The sequence below is a fragment of the Schistocerca piceifrons genome, chromosome 2, assembly GCF_021461385.2.
Source record: "Schistocerca piceifrons isolate TAMUIC-IGC-003096 chromosome 2, iqSchPice1.1, whole genome shotgun sequence".
Classification (NCBI taxonomy): Eukaryota; Metazoa; Arthropoda; class Insecta; order Orthoptera; family Acrididae; genus Schistocerca; species Schistocerca piceifrons.
Window position 1 is genome coordinate 1,098,274,391 of NC_060139.1, and position 19,526 is coordinate 1,098,293,916.

At 39.3% G+C, this 19,526-nt stretch overlaps 1 protein-coding gene across 1 annotated transcript in view; it reads left to right on the forward strand.

The window, feature by feature from the left end:
* LOC124776158 (dynein axonemal heavy chain 3) overlaps positions 1-19,526 on the forward strand; it is a 1,197,897-nt gene that overhangs the window by 212,415 nt on the left and 965,956 nt on the right. The window contains exons 16-17 of the mRNA XM_047250998.1: positions 732-931; positions 14,916-15,093. Coding sequence (XP_047106954.1) covers positions 732-931; positions 14,916-15,093 — 378 coding nt within the window. The remainder of the gene's footprint in view (positions 1-731; positions 932-14,915; positions 15,094-19,526) is intronic.

A 19,526-nucleotide genomic window follows, 5' to 3' on the forward strand; every position in this document is an offset into this window, starting at 1 on the left:
GACTTCTTTGCTTGCAATTCTAAGTTATACTTAACACATAAACAGAAACATAATTTTTATATTCTTCTTTCATTTAAAGTAAAATTCCCCTAACTCAGTCAACTGTTCAAAGTATGTTTGCCATTAGCATTTATTACATATCAGACCCAAGAAATTCAATGCTCTTTCATATTGGAATGGTGCAGTCTACAGAGATTTCATATCTGCACCACAATGAGCTATATTACTTTGGCAAGCTGTCCCAATAGCAACATCCTCTACATGTGAAAGACAGGTGTCATCCTTACTTGGGCTTAGATATACATATGAGAAAGAAGAAAATACATACTTGATTGTATCTGACAGACATTTCAGTCTGTCAATAAATTTGAGTTTACTTTACTATTTCTTTGCTGGGTCCACTTTGATTATTTTTCAACAATAAGGAACCAATGTAATAGGAAGTGTGGATGATTGCATGTTGTGATCATCTGTCCTGACCGATTCAGTTGTAGTTTCACGATTTATTATGTAGCATATTCAGATGTGTGTAGTTGTGTATGGAAGTTATTTTGATTTTGTAATTGAGTTTTCTAATATTTTACTATCCTCCATTTTTCTTTCCCTCTAAACAGATCATCTGATGGTAACTTGCTAAGATGTTGAAATTGATTGTTATATTTATGTGACCATAGGCTAATAGATTGCTGACCTATTATATTCATTAAAAATCAGTGACTTTTTTTACACAGATGAGTGACATTGTTGGCATTCCTCTGAGACCAACTGAAGAAACTTCATTGTCAGACATGATCGATGTTGGCCTTCTGAAGCATGTGGAGAAACTTGAAGAGATAGGGGTTGCTGCTACCAAAGAATTTTCTCTTGAAAACAATTTACAGAAGATGAAAGAGGAGTGGGATGACATAGAATTTGAGTGCATTCCATACAGGTACGTGCAAATAGCAACTTTTGTGCATGATACTACATACCAGAAACTTGGCTGGACAAACTATAGTATAATTAAAAGGCAACAACTACCAGATGCTACTTGACAATAGTAATGTTGTTCAGATATTTGTATCAAAAGGAAAACTGACTTGAGATGACCTTAAAAATATGAGGATTCAGAATGACTAGCCAGTACTTACTTCAGGATATGAAATGATGAGTGCTGCTGCTAGACACATATAAAAGTACAAAAAACTATTCTACTCAGTTCTTTTCTTTCGTGAAGGAGGAAAATGGAGTAGCTTGGGAAAAGTTATAAAAGAGGGCCAGGTCACTGAACCCTTGGGACAAGAGGAACTCATCTATTGTGGGAATGAGGATATGCAAAGATCTTTCTCCAGTAAAGGTACAAGTAAGAATTCTTGTCACTTAATGATGGTCTAGTTACTTCTAAGAGGTTGGGCCAAGAAGTCTGGTAAATTTCTTCGAAATTGTTATTAATTCTGTTCTGGAGACATTATTACTGAAGTTATCTTCCAATCTCCACTTTTCAGAATGTAGATAGATGAAAGACATGGCTACTTGTTGGTGGCTTTCATAAGTGATCAGCATATTGTAGCACACTGCTAGAAGAGTGAGATTAAAATGGTGCACATAACTGATAAAGTGGAGTATTGGGTTGTGGTTATTTTTAATCTGGTGGGGAACAACATAACAAAAATACATTCTGCATTGGTGGAAGGGTATGATCTTAAGACATATTGGTCAGGAGGCACAGATGTTTCCATTGTGATAAAATGAATCTGAATGAAGAGAACAAAGTAGCAGACCATTTGTTTGTGAAAAACTAACAATTTGAAGAGAAGAGCAGGCTCTAATGCTCATAGCACAGTTGAAGTGGTTAAAATCGGTCTTGGATCAGTTATTCAATATCTCACACAGAATTTCAAACTCAACATTGGTCATCACCTTTCAGGTTCCTGCTCACACCCAGTTGAAGAGCTGGTCCAGCTAAGCCAGCAGTGGAAATTTTGTGGCTGCATCAGGCCAGTCTAGATGACTTCCTTAAGTGCTCAATCACTGTCGACAACTGCAGGGTGTATCACTGTCATCCCCCCCCCCCTCCCCTCCTCCCAATCGCCCCTCTTCCAGGCAGTTAACCCTTTCAGATGCAAAATAAGTAAAATCATTTTTTAAACTTTTTTTGTTTTATTAGGAGAGCTGCGTCAAACTAGTCTCAGGACTGAAGACCACAACAACAACAGGAGATAACTCATACAATACTATGGAAAAATGTGAAAAAAAAATTTTTTGTGCAGTATCACAGCAGGTACAGGCTGGTTTCAAATGAAACCACTGCATGCTAAATGCGGTGGCCACAAATGAGACCACCACCATAAACTTCATTACTTTCCGTGATAGGACACAAAACAGTTCCTTTCTGCTGATAAACACAAAGCAACTTGGCAGGAAGAACATGTCCATCTGCTTCGATGTGGATTACTTTTTGTGCTGCAGTAGTGTACACATCGCCTCGGTGTGCCATTCTGTTATGCGTTTTTCCACTGGAACAACAGTTTTACACTTTTTGGTGCATGGTTCAGATCATGTGCTTGGGTGGCCAGGACTGTCTTTGACAACAGTGGATCCTACAAGGCCAGCTAAAACACACTGCCAAAATTCCTTTAGCTTTTTCTTTTCATTCGGCTTGGTTAGTTGAAACAATATAAATACATTTCCAATAGAAATATCAATCATATACCAAAACAAAATGGTTCAAATGGCTCTAAGCACTATAGGAGATAACTTCTGAGGTCATCAGTCCCCTAGAACTTAGAACTACTTAAACCTAACTAACCTAAGGACATCACACAAATCCATGCCCGAGGCAGGATTCGAACCTGCGACTGTACCGGTCACGCGGTTTCAGAGTGTAGCGCCTAGAACCGCTCGGCCACTCCGGCCGACTATACCAAAACAAACTGAGCCACCAGCATCTAGATTTTCTGTCAATTGCATAGAAACTGTCCATCATGTCCGCTTATTATCAACACATCCAATGTTCAAAATTATAAGATTTCACTATCTGTGGGCAGGGTATTTTTGTAATTGTGCCATCCTTTTCTTGCCTACCGACTTCTTTCAAAGTTCAGGTGAGTCAATTGTTGATAGTAACGTGACAACATGTTTATCTTTCCATTTCATGCATGCAGTCCCATCAGAACGAACTGACCAGTCACTTTCTCCTCTTCACAACTCTTTGTCCAGTTTCAGGGGAGGAAGTCCTTTTCTGTGGGCTCTAATGGTAGTACAGGCTAGGATACCATCAAGTTTTAGTGTCTGCAAAAGTGGAACACTAGTAAAAAAATTGTCAAAATATATGTGATATCCTTTGCCTTCTAAGCCTTTACACAAATCTCTTACAATACTCTCTCCCAAACATTTCTCCACTGCACCATCTGATTTCCCAGTATATACCTCAAAATCGCAGATATATCCCATTTTGTCAGCTCTGACCCATATTTTGTACCCCCTCTTGATGGGCTTTTGAGGCATATACTGTTTGAATGAAATTTGCCCTTTGAATTTCACAATGCATTTGTCAACAGATAGCTCCTGATTTGGAGCATAACATAACGGATTTATTAGTGGCCGACTTTTATACAATTTGTCGTAATATTTATTCCCTTCTTGTGGCATAAGGGCATTGTCATTTACATGTATATGAGATAAAATCCAGCTGAATCTTTTCAATGATATAAGTGAGGAAATGTACTGATCTCTGAGTTTTTTGTGTAGTGACCAGCAATCACGATATGCGCAAGGTTGTTTGATACTCATTAGAATATTTATAGGCAAAAACACCTTGAGTTCATCTTTTTCAAGAGGTCTGTAATTCTTGCCTTTCTGAGTCACATAGAGATTAGTCTGTAATACTATGTGTTCCAGCATATTGTCCCCAAATAGATATAAAAAGAAATCAACTGGCAGCATACCTTCACCTTCAGTTTTCAATTTTCCTTTGACACCAACTTCCTCTAAAAAATCGACAGAATACATTGTACTGTCATCCCTTGCCCATGTAAAATTTACAGACCTTATTAGTGGTATGTTATCTTCAGAACTGAAACTGTAATCACTGTCATTTTCAGAACGATTATCACTTTCACTTTCAGAAACGACATTAGATATCACTGGTCTTGGCACTTGTGAATCAAGATCACTGTCTTCAGCCAAAATATCACTTTCATTATCACTGGTACTGTCAATCTCAGAGTCCACATCAGAAGCAATTTCTTCTAAAAGACACACCAGAACTTCCTCATCCTTTAATTTGCGAGAAAACATTTCGCGAATCTGGAAAAAAAAAAACCACGTATGGTAAGCTTCTAATACTACCCCTGCTGCCGTAGTGGTTTCAAATGAAATCACCAGAATAAATAAGGAAAAAGTACATGATTTTTATTATTGTTGCAATACATATAGCATGTGCTTGTATAAGAAAGTATTTTGAATTTTGTTCCATTTGTGAAACTTACATTTCAAAGACAAATTCAATCACAAATCAAGAAAAAGGGAACCATCACACCACAAACAATAATGGCACATATACTTGAATCGCTAAGTGCAACCACGTGAGAAATATTGACGTAGTTCAAATTTTCATCGCTTGGTGGCAACACCATCTATGTCCAGAAGTGTGGTTACGAATGGAGCCACTGTGCTGTAGCCACAAAATCAAAATATCATGGGTGGCTTCAAATGAAACCACATCATCACAAAGGGTTAAGTATGTTTTGCAGAGCATCCCTGTAAATGTAGATCTTGAGGCAAAGGAGCAAAGTGAGCAATGGACATATGGATTCACCACTGCCGAAAAAGTCAAAGATCTGAGTGTCATCAGGGAATATGAAGCTGAAGCTGAATATGTTTTGGGACTAATAGAGTGTGGTGCAAACAGTTTTCTTTTTCATAAGGAACAAACTGTTACAGGAGTATACTACAGAAATCTGTTGACCCAGTCGTGGGAGACTATGAAGTCAAAAGTGTCACAGGAAGCGTATTTTTGCTTCATGACAATTCTCAGACACATTTTGCACAGGACAGTGACACTGCTGCTCTCTGTATCCTGCTGCAATGGCACTCAGTGACTTCTTACATGACAGCCATTTCCAGAATGATGATGATGAGATCGTTTTAGAGTTGAATGTTTCCTGAACTGTCAAACTGCTTATCTCTACAACCAAAGTTTCCACTGAGCCATCCACCATTGGGAAGTTATGTTGCATTGAAGGGAAAATATGTAGAGGAAGGTTAACACAATCTCCCAGTTTCATGGTCATAAATTACGATGATTATGGCTCGCCCTCATCCAAGGAGCTCCATGGCAATCTGTACAACAAAACTGTCTTCCTCAATGATGAGTAACCCAGGGGTATGATGCCATAAGAATTAGTGACTGAAAGTAGGGAATATAAGACATTTTCATCTCCAGAATCTGATTTATCTGTAAGATAAATATTGCGGAGCTTAGATTTTTTATGAATATTTGTAACAGGTTCTTGTCAGTATAAATGTGTAAGAATTTAGAATATTCTCTTTCACTTATTGACTCACTCCATGCATTATTTCTAAAAATGGTGTGGTCATCCCTTCAGAAGTACAGATTTTCACCTGTTGTGTTGGATCTAAGTTCAGTAACTTCCCAGTTGCAGAGAACCAGTTATTAATTGTCAAGAAAATTTTATTTATGTTTTCAAGTATTGAAGTTTGTCCATCAGGTTTCTTAAAATAATACTTTTGTTGTCGTGTAAGTGAACTGTTCCAGTTCTTTGGATATATGGTGGCCGATCATTTGCATGCATAAAAAGAACAAAAACAGACCTTTTATTGATTCGTGGTACATCTGTAGTGATCACTGTCCATTCTGAAAGTAGTGTACACTCCCTGGGTTTCATAGTGTTACCTTTTAGTTAGAAGTGATGGAAACCATTTACTACCAAGATATCTGATACTGTAATATTTGCGATGCTTTAGGAGAATACTATGAGCTGCTTAGTCATATGTTTCTGACAATTAACAGAAAATACAAGTTTGCAAAAATGGTTATTTAAATGTCTTGTAATCTGATTTGTGAACTGAAAAATGACTTTTCTATGGAGGGACTCCTTCAAAATCCAAATTGAGACTGATTTAATACCTTATTTTTAGAGAATGTAAATAATTTAAGATTGAAGAAGATTACTAATTGAAAATCAGAAGTGTTGAGTTGTCAATAGGCACACACAAGAAGAGGAAAACTTTTTAGCTTTTGGAGTTATCCTTTGATGAGCGAGAGTAAAATACCAACACATACACATGCACAAATACATACACATGCATATGCCCCTGCATGGTTGCGGTGGGTGTAGTGTTAGTTCTTACTGAAAACCTTGAAAACTTACATGATGCTATTAAACATTCAGATAGACATTGACTATATATATTTTTAAATATATGTATTATATGAATATATATTTAATATATAAAGGAGAAACATTGTTAGCAGAAATTGTGAGTGAATGTTTCATTTTATGTTGTTACGTGATACTGTGTTAGCATTGAGATGGTTGTAGGCTACTGACTTTTTTAAACAACAGTGTACAGATTTTCTGTTAAAACACACTGCAGGAAATAAAATGCTGTGCTGTGAAAATGGGCAATAGAAATTTGTTCCTCCATATATGTTCTTTCTCCTTGTACATAACTTAAACCAGAAATTGTATATGCAACAGTGCACTGTTCCATTTCCATCATCACAATCAGTTTCAAGGGCAAAGAGGAATGTTGTATTAATGGCTTGTCGAGATTTGTGATAAGAATATTACTGTGGAATCTGAATTGTCAGAAACTTTGCAATCGTACCCATTCACAGATTAAAACTATGGGAAATACTGTCGATGAAGCTACTATCCTCAATGAATCCAGCAGCTGGAGAGGTCTCTCTTGTACCCCTTATATTAATGACCCCCAATAGGTTGACCCATTCACTTTAAGTGACATTTCCCAATCAAAGTTTTGTTTGCAACTACAATAAAAAGAAGCTCAAGGTCAGATAGGGGGGCGAGAGAGGAAGTGTATAAGGACGGAGAGGGGGAGGGGGAGAAAATGGGCAGAGAGAAGGGGAAGGAGGAGTTGGACAGAGAGGGTTGAGGAGGAGATGGTGATAGATGGGGGGGGGGGGGGAGGGGGGGGAGCAGATGGGCAATGAGAGGGGGGCGGTGGAGGAGATGAATTAAGAGAGGAGAGGAAGAGGAGTAGATGGACAAAGAGAGGGGAAGAGGAGACAAACAGAGAGAGGGGAGAGAAGGAGATTAGGATACATGTGCAATTCCCATGCATATTAAGCCATTGTGAAACCCTGCCGGGTTTGCAAGTAGATTGTGTAGAGTGATCCAGTTGCCTTCTGATGATCTACAGAAACCGTGTGCCAGATTTTCATATTCCCTTGGTTGCTACACACAAATTGTTGGTTTTACAGAGAAAATGAACAGGACATTTTTGTAGAAATTTAGTGTAGTAAAATTTTTTGTTGGTATATATGTTTTTGCTAAGGCAATAGTTTTCAATTTATTCAAGAAAAACGTACAAAAGTGGCCTTCAAATACACCCCCACTCCCACATTCAGCCCCCACCAGTCATAATTTCTAATATGTTGTTTGTGAGACTCGCACCTATCACAGTGCAAAAATTTGTGATAAAATTGTATCACAGTAGAAAATTTGACTGCATTAAATTTCCTACAAAAAGGCTGTTCATTTTTTCTGTGGGACTAATAGTTTGTACATAGAAAGCGAGAGAATATGAAAATTTTGCGCGTGGTTTCTGAAGGCCAGATATAGCACTGTGGGTTGCAAGAAACAACACTAGTTGTGGCAGTGGAGTCACCCTGTATAAAAAGAAATATGAGCAACATAGTTCATTATCAGAATGCTCATATAATTATCTAAGAACAAAATATTTTGCAAGTACTGTTGGTGGTTTCACCATAACCTCAACCCCTTTTCTCTCATTTGCTTCACCTGGTCCTCCTCCACGTAATGTGCCACCTTCTTGGACTTTAACCTGCACCTTGTTGATGGCTCCATCTACACCTCTGTCCACATTAAATCCGTTAACCACCAACAATGCTTGCAATATGATGACTGCCATCCGTTTCACACCAAAAAATTCCTGCCATACAGCCTAGGCACCCCTGGGTGATGTACCTGCAGTGAAGAGAACTCCCTTACCCATTATGCTGAAGGCTTCACAAAGGCCTTCACGGATAGGCAACCCCCCAAATCTAGTCCACACACATATAGACTCGAACAACTAAGCCAGATCCTTTGCAAGGGCATTTATTATCTCTCTTCCTGCCCTGGAATGAGGGACATCCTACCGAAGATCCTTGCCACTTCTCCTAAAGAGGTGTTCCGTTACCAAATCAAACTACACAAAGTCTTAGGCCATCCCTATCCCACTTCCACTCCCACTTTCTTTACACAGGGATCATTTCCCTGTGGCAGACCAATGTGCAATCCCAGCCCAATCTTCCCACCCAGCAGCTTCTACTCCACACTATCAGAGGCTGGGCCACATGCGAAAGCAGCGATGTCATATACTACCACAGTTTAAACACTGCACAGCCTTTTGTGTTGCTATGATTACCAAGCAGCTGTCCACCAGTATGGATGGCCACCACCAAACTGTTGACAAGAACAGAGTTGACCACACAGTTGCACAATGTGCAGCTTAGCACAACGTGCTCAATTTCAGTTGCTGCTTCACAACCCAAGCCATCGGATCCGTCCCTCCACCACCAGCTTCTCTAAACTTTGTAGACGGGAGTTATCCTTCGCTCTGATGATTCTCGTGGCCTCAATCTCGGGTAACTGACTATCCTCACACCCTCCACCTGACAATTTCCCATTCCTCCATCCTGTCACACACTCCCAGTTTACATCCCCAAATTGCTTTCAGTGCGTGCCACTTCTCACCAGATGCCACAGTTGTGCCAGCCCGTATACCTGCCATCCCTCCCTCCCACATTCCCAGCCAGCAAACCAAACTCCCTCCAAGCTGCTAGCCACCCTCTGCCAGTCACTCTCCCTGCCTCCTGCCTCCTGCCTCCCTCTCACTTTACCCGCCATACCCAACACTATCCCCACCACAATCTGTCCATTTGCCACAAATTAGCATTGCCACTGTCAGTCTAGCTGGCATAATGAAGGGGCGTAGGTGTGTGTGTATGTGTGTGTGTGTGTGTGTGTGTGTGTGTGAGTTTTGTAACAAGTTCACTATGTTATTGAGCAGGTACACAAGATCTGTGATTATGTGAAGTGTTTAACATACAATTTCATGAGAGTATGTCTCTGCTGTGTGAAATGATTATTTGTATATTGTATTATGGTACATTATATTATATTATATTATATATTTTCATACTATAAAACAACCTGGCAGCTGAAATAATTACGAAGATAAGAAAATTTAAGGCATCAGCAAGGTGCCATGTGGGTTAAATAGCCATTTGAGAAATTCTTTAGAATGGGGAGGGCCATCCATCAAAATGTAATGTAACAGCCATATATTTTCAGAGTTTGTCAGTCTTGTGTGAGGTTTCCAAATTAATATGTAGATATCGTGCAAGAATATATTGGTACTGTGTAAAATATGTAGCTTAAAAATTAGAAGTATTATAGCAGTGCATGGCGGAGGGTGCCTTGTACTACAACTAGCATCGTCTCTCCCTGTTCCACTCCCAAACAGAACAAGGGAAAAATGACTGCCTATATGCCTTTGTATGAGCCCTAATCTCTCTTATCTTATCTTTGTGGTCTTTCCGCGAAAAATTGTACTGCAGTCAGCCTCAAATGCTGGTTCTCTAAATTTCCTCAGTAGCGATTCACGAAAAGAACGTCTCCTTTCCTCTAGAGACTCCCACCCGAGTTCCTGAAGCATTTCCATAACACTCGCGTGATGATCAAACCTACCAATAACAACTCTAGCAGCCCGCCTCTGAATTGCTTCTATGTCCTCCCTCAATTCGACCTGATAGGGATCCCAAACTCTCGAGCAGTACTCAAGAATAGGCCGTATTAGTGTTTTATAAGCGGTCTCCTTTACAGATAAACCACATCTTCCCAAAATACTACCAATGAACCAAAGGCGACTATCCGCCTTCCCCACAACTGCCATTACATGCTTGTCCCATTTCATTTCGCTCTGCAATGTTACGCCCAAATATTTAATCGACGTGACTGTGTCAAACGCTACACTACTAATGGAGTATTCAAACATTACGGGATTCTTTTTTGTATTCATCTGCATTAATTTACATTTATCTATATTTAGAGTTAGCTGTCATTCTTTACACCAGTCACAGATCCTGTCCAAATCATCTTGTATCCTCCTACAGTCACTCAATGACGACACCTTCCCGTACACAGGTCTCTGTAGTCATCACAAGGTTGCCATGCGCTACCCGTTTTTAGGACCAAGTGTAGTGGTGAGGACCATGGACTGTTGGAAGGCCACTATAAACCTTCATGAATCATACTGTTGAACTCTGCCTTCACAGTTTTAAGACAAATTGGAGCAAAAAGTCACAGTCTGCAAGATATGGGAGGACTGTCGGTCATCTCTATGCAGTGGACAGCATCGTGCCTTACTTCCCTAGGTACTCGAGTGGGTCATGTCAGAGCTGGAAATTCATACAGCAGCTCCACATACTCATGGTCCGGCACCCAAATTACTTTGGCAATGTGAACAGCTGCATTAACTCTGAAATCCAGACACTGTTAAGCCATAGTCTTGTCAAACAGGTGTGAGTTCTTCCTGTTTGTCAGTAGATTGCACTGGATGAGGGAACTCTGTTCCGATGATAGATTTGGCAGCATCTGCAATTGTAAAATCTCACACAAATGCTTGTCGTAAACCTAGGTGTAGTTCTGCATAGTACTGTATGTTTTCGTGACCAAGTTGTTTACAGCTGTCACACAGAATAATGTGGATGGTAACTTCCTTTGCAACATAGTCCATGGATAAATAGACAAATAGGATCCAGTGTCTACTAAATATTTACAGCAGGCTACCAGTCACTAACAAAGAGGCAAGGCCAGTCACTAACAAAGAGGCAAGGAGACATAGATCAGCAATCGATGGAGATACCTATTTCTGACTGCCCCTTCCACTTGGGTAATTGTAAGGAGTTGTGCATTTGCGCACTTGCTCCCCAAATGTCCAGTGATACCAGCATATACCTCGGTCCTCACGTTCAGCTGTGGAAGACGTCATCGATGAGCTGCTGCATGAGTGTTGGCGGTATCGATTCTGGCTTCTGTTATTGAGATGACAGTTCACTGATCTGCTGCATCAATAGGTCTTCCTTTACTGCCAGGGCATCATAAACTGCATGTGAAATGGTTGGGATCTTAGTAGCGCACTGCGTGGTGATGACTCTGACAGGAGCATGTCTCATCACGTCCTGGATTTTATCTGCCAGCCCCCCTATTCTGTCCAAGGGTGCTACGATTGCTTTGATGGGTGGTGACAAATGGCTGCTCCATATTGTGTGCAGGAAACTGTCTGAAATAGTTCCCGTGTCTATTTTGCTTCTTAGTTGGCAAAAGTACTGTGAACGGTTTCTCTCTTCAATATCTCTGAGTGAGAACCTGACAGACTCATTCTCCCTGCGACATTGACACTCTCTGTTTCAATTCTGCTGTAAGCTGGTCATAAGAGTTTGCCTCGGGTGGCAAGGTAATTATATCTTGAACTTCTGTGTCATACAGGTGCTCTAATTGGATTCCTACCAGGGCAGACTTGATAGCATGAGCAGAAATTCCAGAATAGCAGAAACTGGCTTCAACCAGCACAAACCACAAAGCTGGAGTGTGTTGTCAGAAAGGTGGTAGTGTTATAGCCAGGTGTGACACATTGGAATTAGTGTCAGTCATTTTGCAAATCTCTTTTGTAAGTGCTCATTAAGCCAATGATACGAGGGTCAGAACTTAAATAGTGGCAACTATTTATTTATGGCTCGTACAAAATAGATACGTGTTTCACAGTTTTACTGACCTTTAAAGTAGACACCAACATTGTGTATAACCCATTGCCAGTGATGTGGAAGTTGTAGGATACTCTTAACAGTGCCAGTTGTGTTGACGGTTCAAGTGGCACGGTCTGTTGCCCGATGAATTTGTAGCAGTTCTGAAGCGAATGCCGTGAAGTGTTTCCTTCAGTTTAGAAATCGAGTTGAACTCACGAGGGCTATAGTTAGGGGAGTCCAGTAGATGGTATAGCTCTTAGCAGCCCCATCAGTCAAACAAATCAGTAACAGCTTGCACTGTATGTGCTTGAGCATTGTCCTGAAAAATGATGATCAGGTCCTGCAGAAAGTGTCATCACCTCTGTCTCTAAGCTGGTCATAGGCTGTATTCCAAAAATGAACAGTTGCCACTATTAAAGTTCAAACCCTCGTACTACGCAGGAAAATCAAGTTTGGGTCACCACTTTGTCACTACAAACTGTGTAGACTGTTCATTGACTATTAGAAGCAGTGTGTACTTGGTATGACTGAACTACGCTACACAAAAACACCTTTGAACATAAAAACTCTTTTATTGATCATAGCCTCAGGAGATGGCAATAAATACACTGAGGTGACAAAAATCATAAGAAACCTCTTAAATTCGTCTCGGGCCTCCTTTTGCCAATTGTAGTGCAGCAACTCAGTGTGGCGTGGACTCAAAAAGTGGTTGAAAGTCCCCTGCAGAAATATTGAGCCATGTTGCCTCTATAGTCATTTATAAGCTCAGAAGTGTTGCTGGTGCAGGAGTTTGTGCACAAACAGATGTCTTGATTATCTCCCATAAATGTTCAATGTGATTCATGTCGGGTGATCCTGGTGGCCAAATCATTCACTTGAATTATTCAAAAAGTTCTTCAGACCAATTGTGAACTTTTGTGGCCTGGTGAAATGATGCATTGTCATCCCTTAAAATTCCATCATTGTTTCGAACATGAAATCCGTGAATGTCTGCAAATGGTCTCCAACTTTCTGAACATAACAGTTTCCCATTAAAGATCAATTCAGTTCAACCACGAACCCAGTCCATACCATGTAAACACAACCCACACCATTATGGACCCACCACCAGCTTGCACAGTGCCTTGTTGACAACGTGAGTCCATGGCTTTGTGGGGTCTGCACCGCACTCAAACCTTACTATCAGCTCCTACCAACTGTAATTGGGACTCATTCGACGAGGCCACAGTTTGCTATCCGTCTAGTGTCCAACTAACATGGCCATGAGCCCAGTAGAGTCACTGCAATTGATTCTGTGCTGTTAGCTAAGGAATTGTCATTTTTAGTCTGCTGCCATAGCCCATTAACACCAAATATCCTAACAGATACATACACTGTATGTCCCACATTGTTTTCTGTGGGTAATTCATGAGTGTTCCTCGTCTGTTAGCACTGACAACTACTCGCCAACGCTACTGCTCTCGGTCTTTAAGTGAAGGCCGCCGGCCACTGTGTTGTCCACATTGATAGGTAATGTCTGAAATTAGGTATTCTTGGCACATTTTTGACACAGTGGATCTCGGAATATTGAATTTCTGAAATGAAATTTCCTGTGCGTCTGGCTCCAATCACCATTCCGTGTCCAGGGTCTGTTAATTCCCATCGTGCAACCATAATCACATTGGAAACCTTTTCACATGAATCACTGGAGTACAAATGACAGCCATTTTATAACATGTGAATGTTATACTACCACCATCCATCTCATGACTTTTGACACCTTAGTGTACATGGGTTGTTCAGTTGTTCTGAGCTTTCAGTTAAAATCACGTAACACACAGGGAACCAAACATCAGAGTTGTTTCATAACTATGCCCAAAACTCACTATGTGCATGGAAATGGAAGATACAAAATTCATATAAAATAATCAAGGGATAACAAAACTAAAATGCATATATACACAGCACAGTGTGTGGCATGAAACGTTCGATGGCATGGTGTTTGTAAACGTGCACACGTGGCATGCGCGACACATCGCTGTGTAACTGCCTGGATTCGGCACACACCATAAATATGGCTTGTCGTAAGATGTTCTCAGAGATTTCGGCAAAATTATGTGCAAGATGAAACTCAGAAGTAAGACATAACAAAAATGACGCTTAAAAATGAAACTGTGAATGTTTACTGAAAATGTTGGGTACAGAGTAAGCCATTGACTTCTTAAAGGTTCAAGGTGCTACAGTCACATATAAACTATTCAACTGCAAGTGTCTGTGGGTGTCATATTAGCCCACCACATGTATGAGGACAGCTGCATCAGCAAAAGGCAGAGAGGTCTCATTTTGAATGCAGTGTCCACTCAGGCTGAAACATTGAAAAAGAAAACAGTGGGTGAAGGAATGAAATGGCCCAACAAGGATATTAATATAATTTCAGTTTAAAATATTACCAATTTTGGAATTATAAATTTCATTTTCAAATGTAATAGCAAAATCGGTAAGGCTCTAAAGTGAATCCTTGGACAAAGTGCAGCTGTTGTGCAACTCTTTTGAAAATGATGGCTGTATGTCCCTAAGCATGCTACATCTATCTGTTGCTTAACATGTGTACCTCATCAATTTTTATTCTGTCCTGGAACTCCCATCAATAAACTAAATTAAATTTGCTTAAAAATTGTGCTTTTTTTCTGGGAATGTTATTAATTATTGTGTTATGTAAACTCATAATGTTCATGCATCAGGACAAATAAAAGGCATTTCTGTGAAATCTGTTTACATCCACAAATTTTTATTGCTATTCAGTTTATCAATAACAGTGTAATGAATCTTTGATGTTATTGTTCAGGAAGGAGATAGTGCCTTATTCTGCTTTGTTTGCTGCATTCAAAATAACTGGCAACCACACAAGTTATTGATGTAAATTGTATGATTTCAGGGAAACAGGGGTGGCAATTTTATCAGCTGTTGATGACATACAAGTGATGCTTGATGATCACATTCTGAAAGCACAGACCATGAGAGGTTCTCCCTATGTTAAAGCTTTTGAAGAAGATATGCAGAAATGGGAAGCTAAACTCATATCTATGCAAGATATACTTGATGCCTGGCTTCAGGTAAAGTGATAGATACTTTTTATTTGGCATTTTGTGCTTTATGAGAGACAGATTTTCACTATTTGAGAGACGTTATAGAATGCTTTACAGACAGATTGTGGATATGTGTCCACCAGTCCTTTTCTCAAGCTCTGCATATGTCATTCTGAATGAATGACAGTACAGCAAATAAGGTACAAGCTAAGTGCAGGAATAAAATTTGTTAAAAAGGTAAATGAGTGGGCAGTGATCAAGGGAGGGTACAGTCAGAACTCTTTCAGAACTCTTTGGGAAATGGTTACCAGGTTACTGTTATTTTTACATCAAGTGAAGGGTTCAGTGATTTAATCTGTAGTTTAGGGTCTTTTTGGAAAAACCTTGGAAAGGCTGGTGATTTAATAATAGTAGGGGAGTCTTAAGTGTGCAGTTGAGGATGATATTAAGCACACTGCTGAGAGTACTCCTCATGTTACTCTTTGAGCAGTGAGATAAGCCCTGGATGAAACATTCTGTAGAACACATTAATGCAGAGCTTGGAAAATCAGTTAAAGGAGTGGGACATCCACATGTGGGTGTGATCGACACATTGCCATTCACTCATTTGCATCAACAATGCATTGTCTGCATCTGCTAAGAAGCTCCTTGCGTGGATAATTGTCAGATGTATCTAGTGTGGACAAAGGAGAAGTTATGTTATCCCAGTGATTCCCACTGTGTTCAGTATGCCATTTTTAGAGTAAATTTAACTGAAATGCATAGCTGCACAACAAATATAATTACAGTCCAAAGGGCCACTTGTACAACAAAGTACAGTGGAACTCCAATTATCTGAACTCCAACTATTCGGATTGTAAGTTATCCAGATTGCATGACTAAAATTGTTGGTTTTGTTCAATATTTATCACTGTATATAGTACACTAAGTGTTTCTTTGTTGTTATAAAGTCAATCCATAGGAAATGTATTAAAAGACAAATTCTTTCAGTGACAGTGAGTATAGTATATGCACATTGTTACCTTTGCCGTGCCCATCAGTCAGTGTTGTCCACATCATTCAGTGTTGTGACCTTAATGTGTACAATGATTTGTCACAATATCTTCAGTCATCTGTGTCTTTTGTTTTCAAACAATGGAAAATCCAGTATTCTATAATGACAGTGTTATGAAAAGGATAGATTGCTACTTACCGTATAGTGGAGATGCCGAGTTGCAGATGGGAGCAATAAAAAGACTCTCAAACAAGTAAGTTTTTGGCCAAAAAGGCCTTCATTGAAATTAGACAGAAAAAGCAAAATTGATGATTTGTCTTCATTTCAAGTGGGCAATGTATGCCTACAGAATTGCAAGGCAACACACTGTATTCATGACTTGGATTTAAGTGGTGAGAAACTATCAGCAGATCTAAAAGCTGCACAAAATTATATTGAAAAATTCAAACTTCAAGCAGAATCTTATGACTTTGAATGTTTATACAGTGTAGATGATGAGACAGGTTTTATTGTATGGATTGGCCTGAAATAATGTTAACCTGCAAAAGGGAGACTATTGATCCTGGCTAAGAGTTTAGTAAAGACCATGCTACCATGCTGAACTGTGCTAACTCTGTGGGCGACCACAAAATACCTGTTCTGCTGATGGGAATGTCAAAGAACCCCTGAGCTGTCAAAAATGTGTAAAAAACTTTGCATCTTTTACAAGAATCAATCGAAGGCCTGGATGACTGCTGCTCTATTTTTTGATTAGTACGATTCAATATTCATACTAGAGGTAAAAAAATACCGAAAGGCTATAGGGAAAGAAGGCAGTAATGTGATATTAATACTAGACAATGCACCAACCTATCTCACAGAAATCTTCTTGATATTAGAGATGGACCAAACATACTGAGTTTGCAGCAGCCAATGGACTAATTGGTTATTGAAACTATAAAACAGTATTACAGTATTATGAAGCTTCTGGCAGAAGATGGACATGAAGAAGGCACTGCAGCTCATCACCAAAAATTGGATTTAACAGACAGGTGTTACTTGTTGGCAGAAGTGTGGAATATGGTGAAGACAGCTACATTAAAAAGAGCTTAGAATAAACTGAATGACGCTTCAACAACGATGAACTACAGAAAATATGAAGATGAAAAAAAGAAGAATGGAAAGAAGAGGAAGAGAAAAGTGGCAGATGGTGAACTATTACTTCAGGACATAAGAAAGATCCTTTTGAAAATACCTGGACATGCAGAGGATACAGGCATGTGGCTTGCTTGTGATTCTTCAGATCCTGAGTTTGAAAATCTAGGTAATGATGAAACCATTCAAAGTCAGAAAGCAGAACTGATGCCCGTGAGAATGACATAGTAACTGACTAGGAGTAGGACCAGCAGCTTGTGAAAGCATTTGTGTATCTTGACAATATGCTAACATGGGTGGAGGGGTGGCCTGAATGTGACTGTAGCGTTTCTCACAGTCACATGGAAATGAATGCAGACTCTGACTGATATGTTAAAGAAATGGCACTGTCTGTAAGTACAATACTGTACAAAAACTAAAGAACATTGTTTTTTAATCATTAATTTAATGTTTCACACACACACACACACACACACACACACACACACACAAATTTAGCTTTTTCTTAAAGAAATGATTTGTTTCATGATATATCCAATTATTTGGATATTTGACCATCCGGATTGAGTGCGATCCCTAATCATCCGAATAATTGGAGCTCTACTTTAATGCATCTTGGACAAAATCAAAGATGTTAAAGAAAATACCTTTAATGTTTTCTACCAAAACATCAAAAACTAAAAATAAGAAAAGGGTTAAATACTCATATCCATTTACAAAAATGAAAGCTTTGATGAAATGTCAGCAGACCTGTGCATATCAGAGCATCACTTGGAAATCATTAAAATTGAACAGATTCATCTTGATGGTTACAAGCTAATATATCACTACTGCAAAACTAATAAGAAGAACTTGGGAGTGGCTAAATGTGTAAAAGTTAGAGTAAAATCCTAGGCCAGTCAGATTTATGAATATTGCCCTGGATCAGTTCTTTTAGTGCTGCGCCACAATATTGTATCAGGAGCACACAAACCTGTAGTGCTGACAGTTTACAGACCACCAGTCAAGTACTGATTCTCAAGCTTCATAAAGCAGCTGGAAACAGCCTTGATAAGATTAAGCAGGTATAACAGTAAAATAATTGTTTGTGGACACTTTAATATTGATTTTCTGTCAGATAGTACCGACTGTGGGCACTCAGAGGTATTGATGTGCAACTTTGGATTATTGTCCGCTGTGGAATTTCCTACATGGATTGTAGGATATAGTGCAACAACTGTTGACAATTTGGTTTTTAGACAAAGCGTAGTGATTAACTGTAAAACCAATTGTCAGTGGTTTATCTGAAGATGATGGTCAGATAATATCAACAAAGTGCACTGATTAGTTAGGTATAGATCATTAGAAAAAAGTATTATACTGCAGTCTTGTTTTCTCCTAAAATAAATAAAAGCAAAATTGAGCAGAAGAGAGAAGAAGAGAACTTTACCATATGATGAGGCTCAGCAACTGGAGAAAATAGCCATGTGTGTGTGTGTGTGTGTGTGTGTGTGTGTGTGTGTGCGCGTTTTATTTCAAAAGGAGGACTATTTTGTATGGAAGCTTAAATGTTTAGCATTCTTTTCATTGTGCCTGTCTGCAACTCAACATCTCCTCTATGTGGCAAGTAGCTATCTATCCTTTCATATTCTTGTTATTCCAGCATGAACTTTCCATCAAAAGATTGGTTGTATGAGGTATCAAGTTAAATTTGTGTCTGGAATGAGGATTTCTTGTCAGGGAGGAAGTAGCATGATGTCTTGCATAGAGAATCATCAACAGCCATAGAAGTAACTTCCAGTAAGCTCTGGGGAGGTGTGCTGTGACCCTCGCTGTTCATGTATTAATGAAACTGCAGACAGTATTAATAGTAACCTCAGACTTTTCACATATGATGCAGTTATTTGTCATGAAGTTCTATCTGAAAAAAGACCCAGAAATATTTACTCATGCCTAGATAAGATTTCAAATTGGTGCAATGATTGGCAACTTCAGAAATTTAAAGTGATGCTAGTGACAGTTGGAATTGGTCAACTAATACGAGTACCTGGATGTAATACTTTGTAGGGATATGAAGTGAAATATTCACATTGGCTCAGTTGTGGGTAAAGCAGGTGACAGACTTCAGTTTAATGGTAGAATACTGGGGAAATACAATCTGTTTACAAAGGAGACTGCTTGCAAATCACTCATCAACCCATCCTAGAATACTGCTCATTGTGAGGGACCTGTACAAAATAGGACTAACAGGGTTTATTGAACACATAGCCTACAAAAAAGGGCAGCACAAATGGTCAGTGGTTTGTTTGTCCATTGGAAGAGTGTTACATAGATGTTGAGAAGAAACTGAATG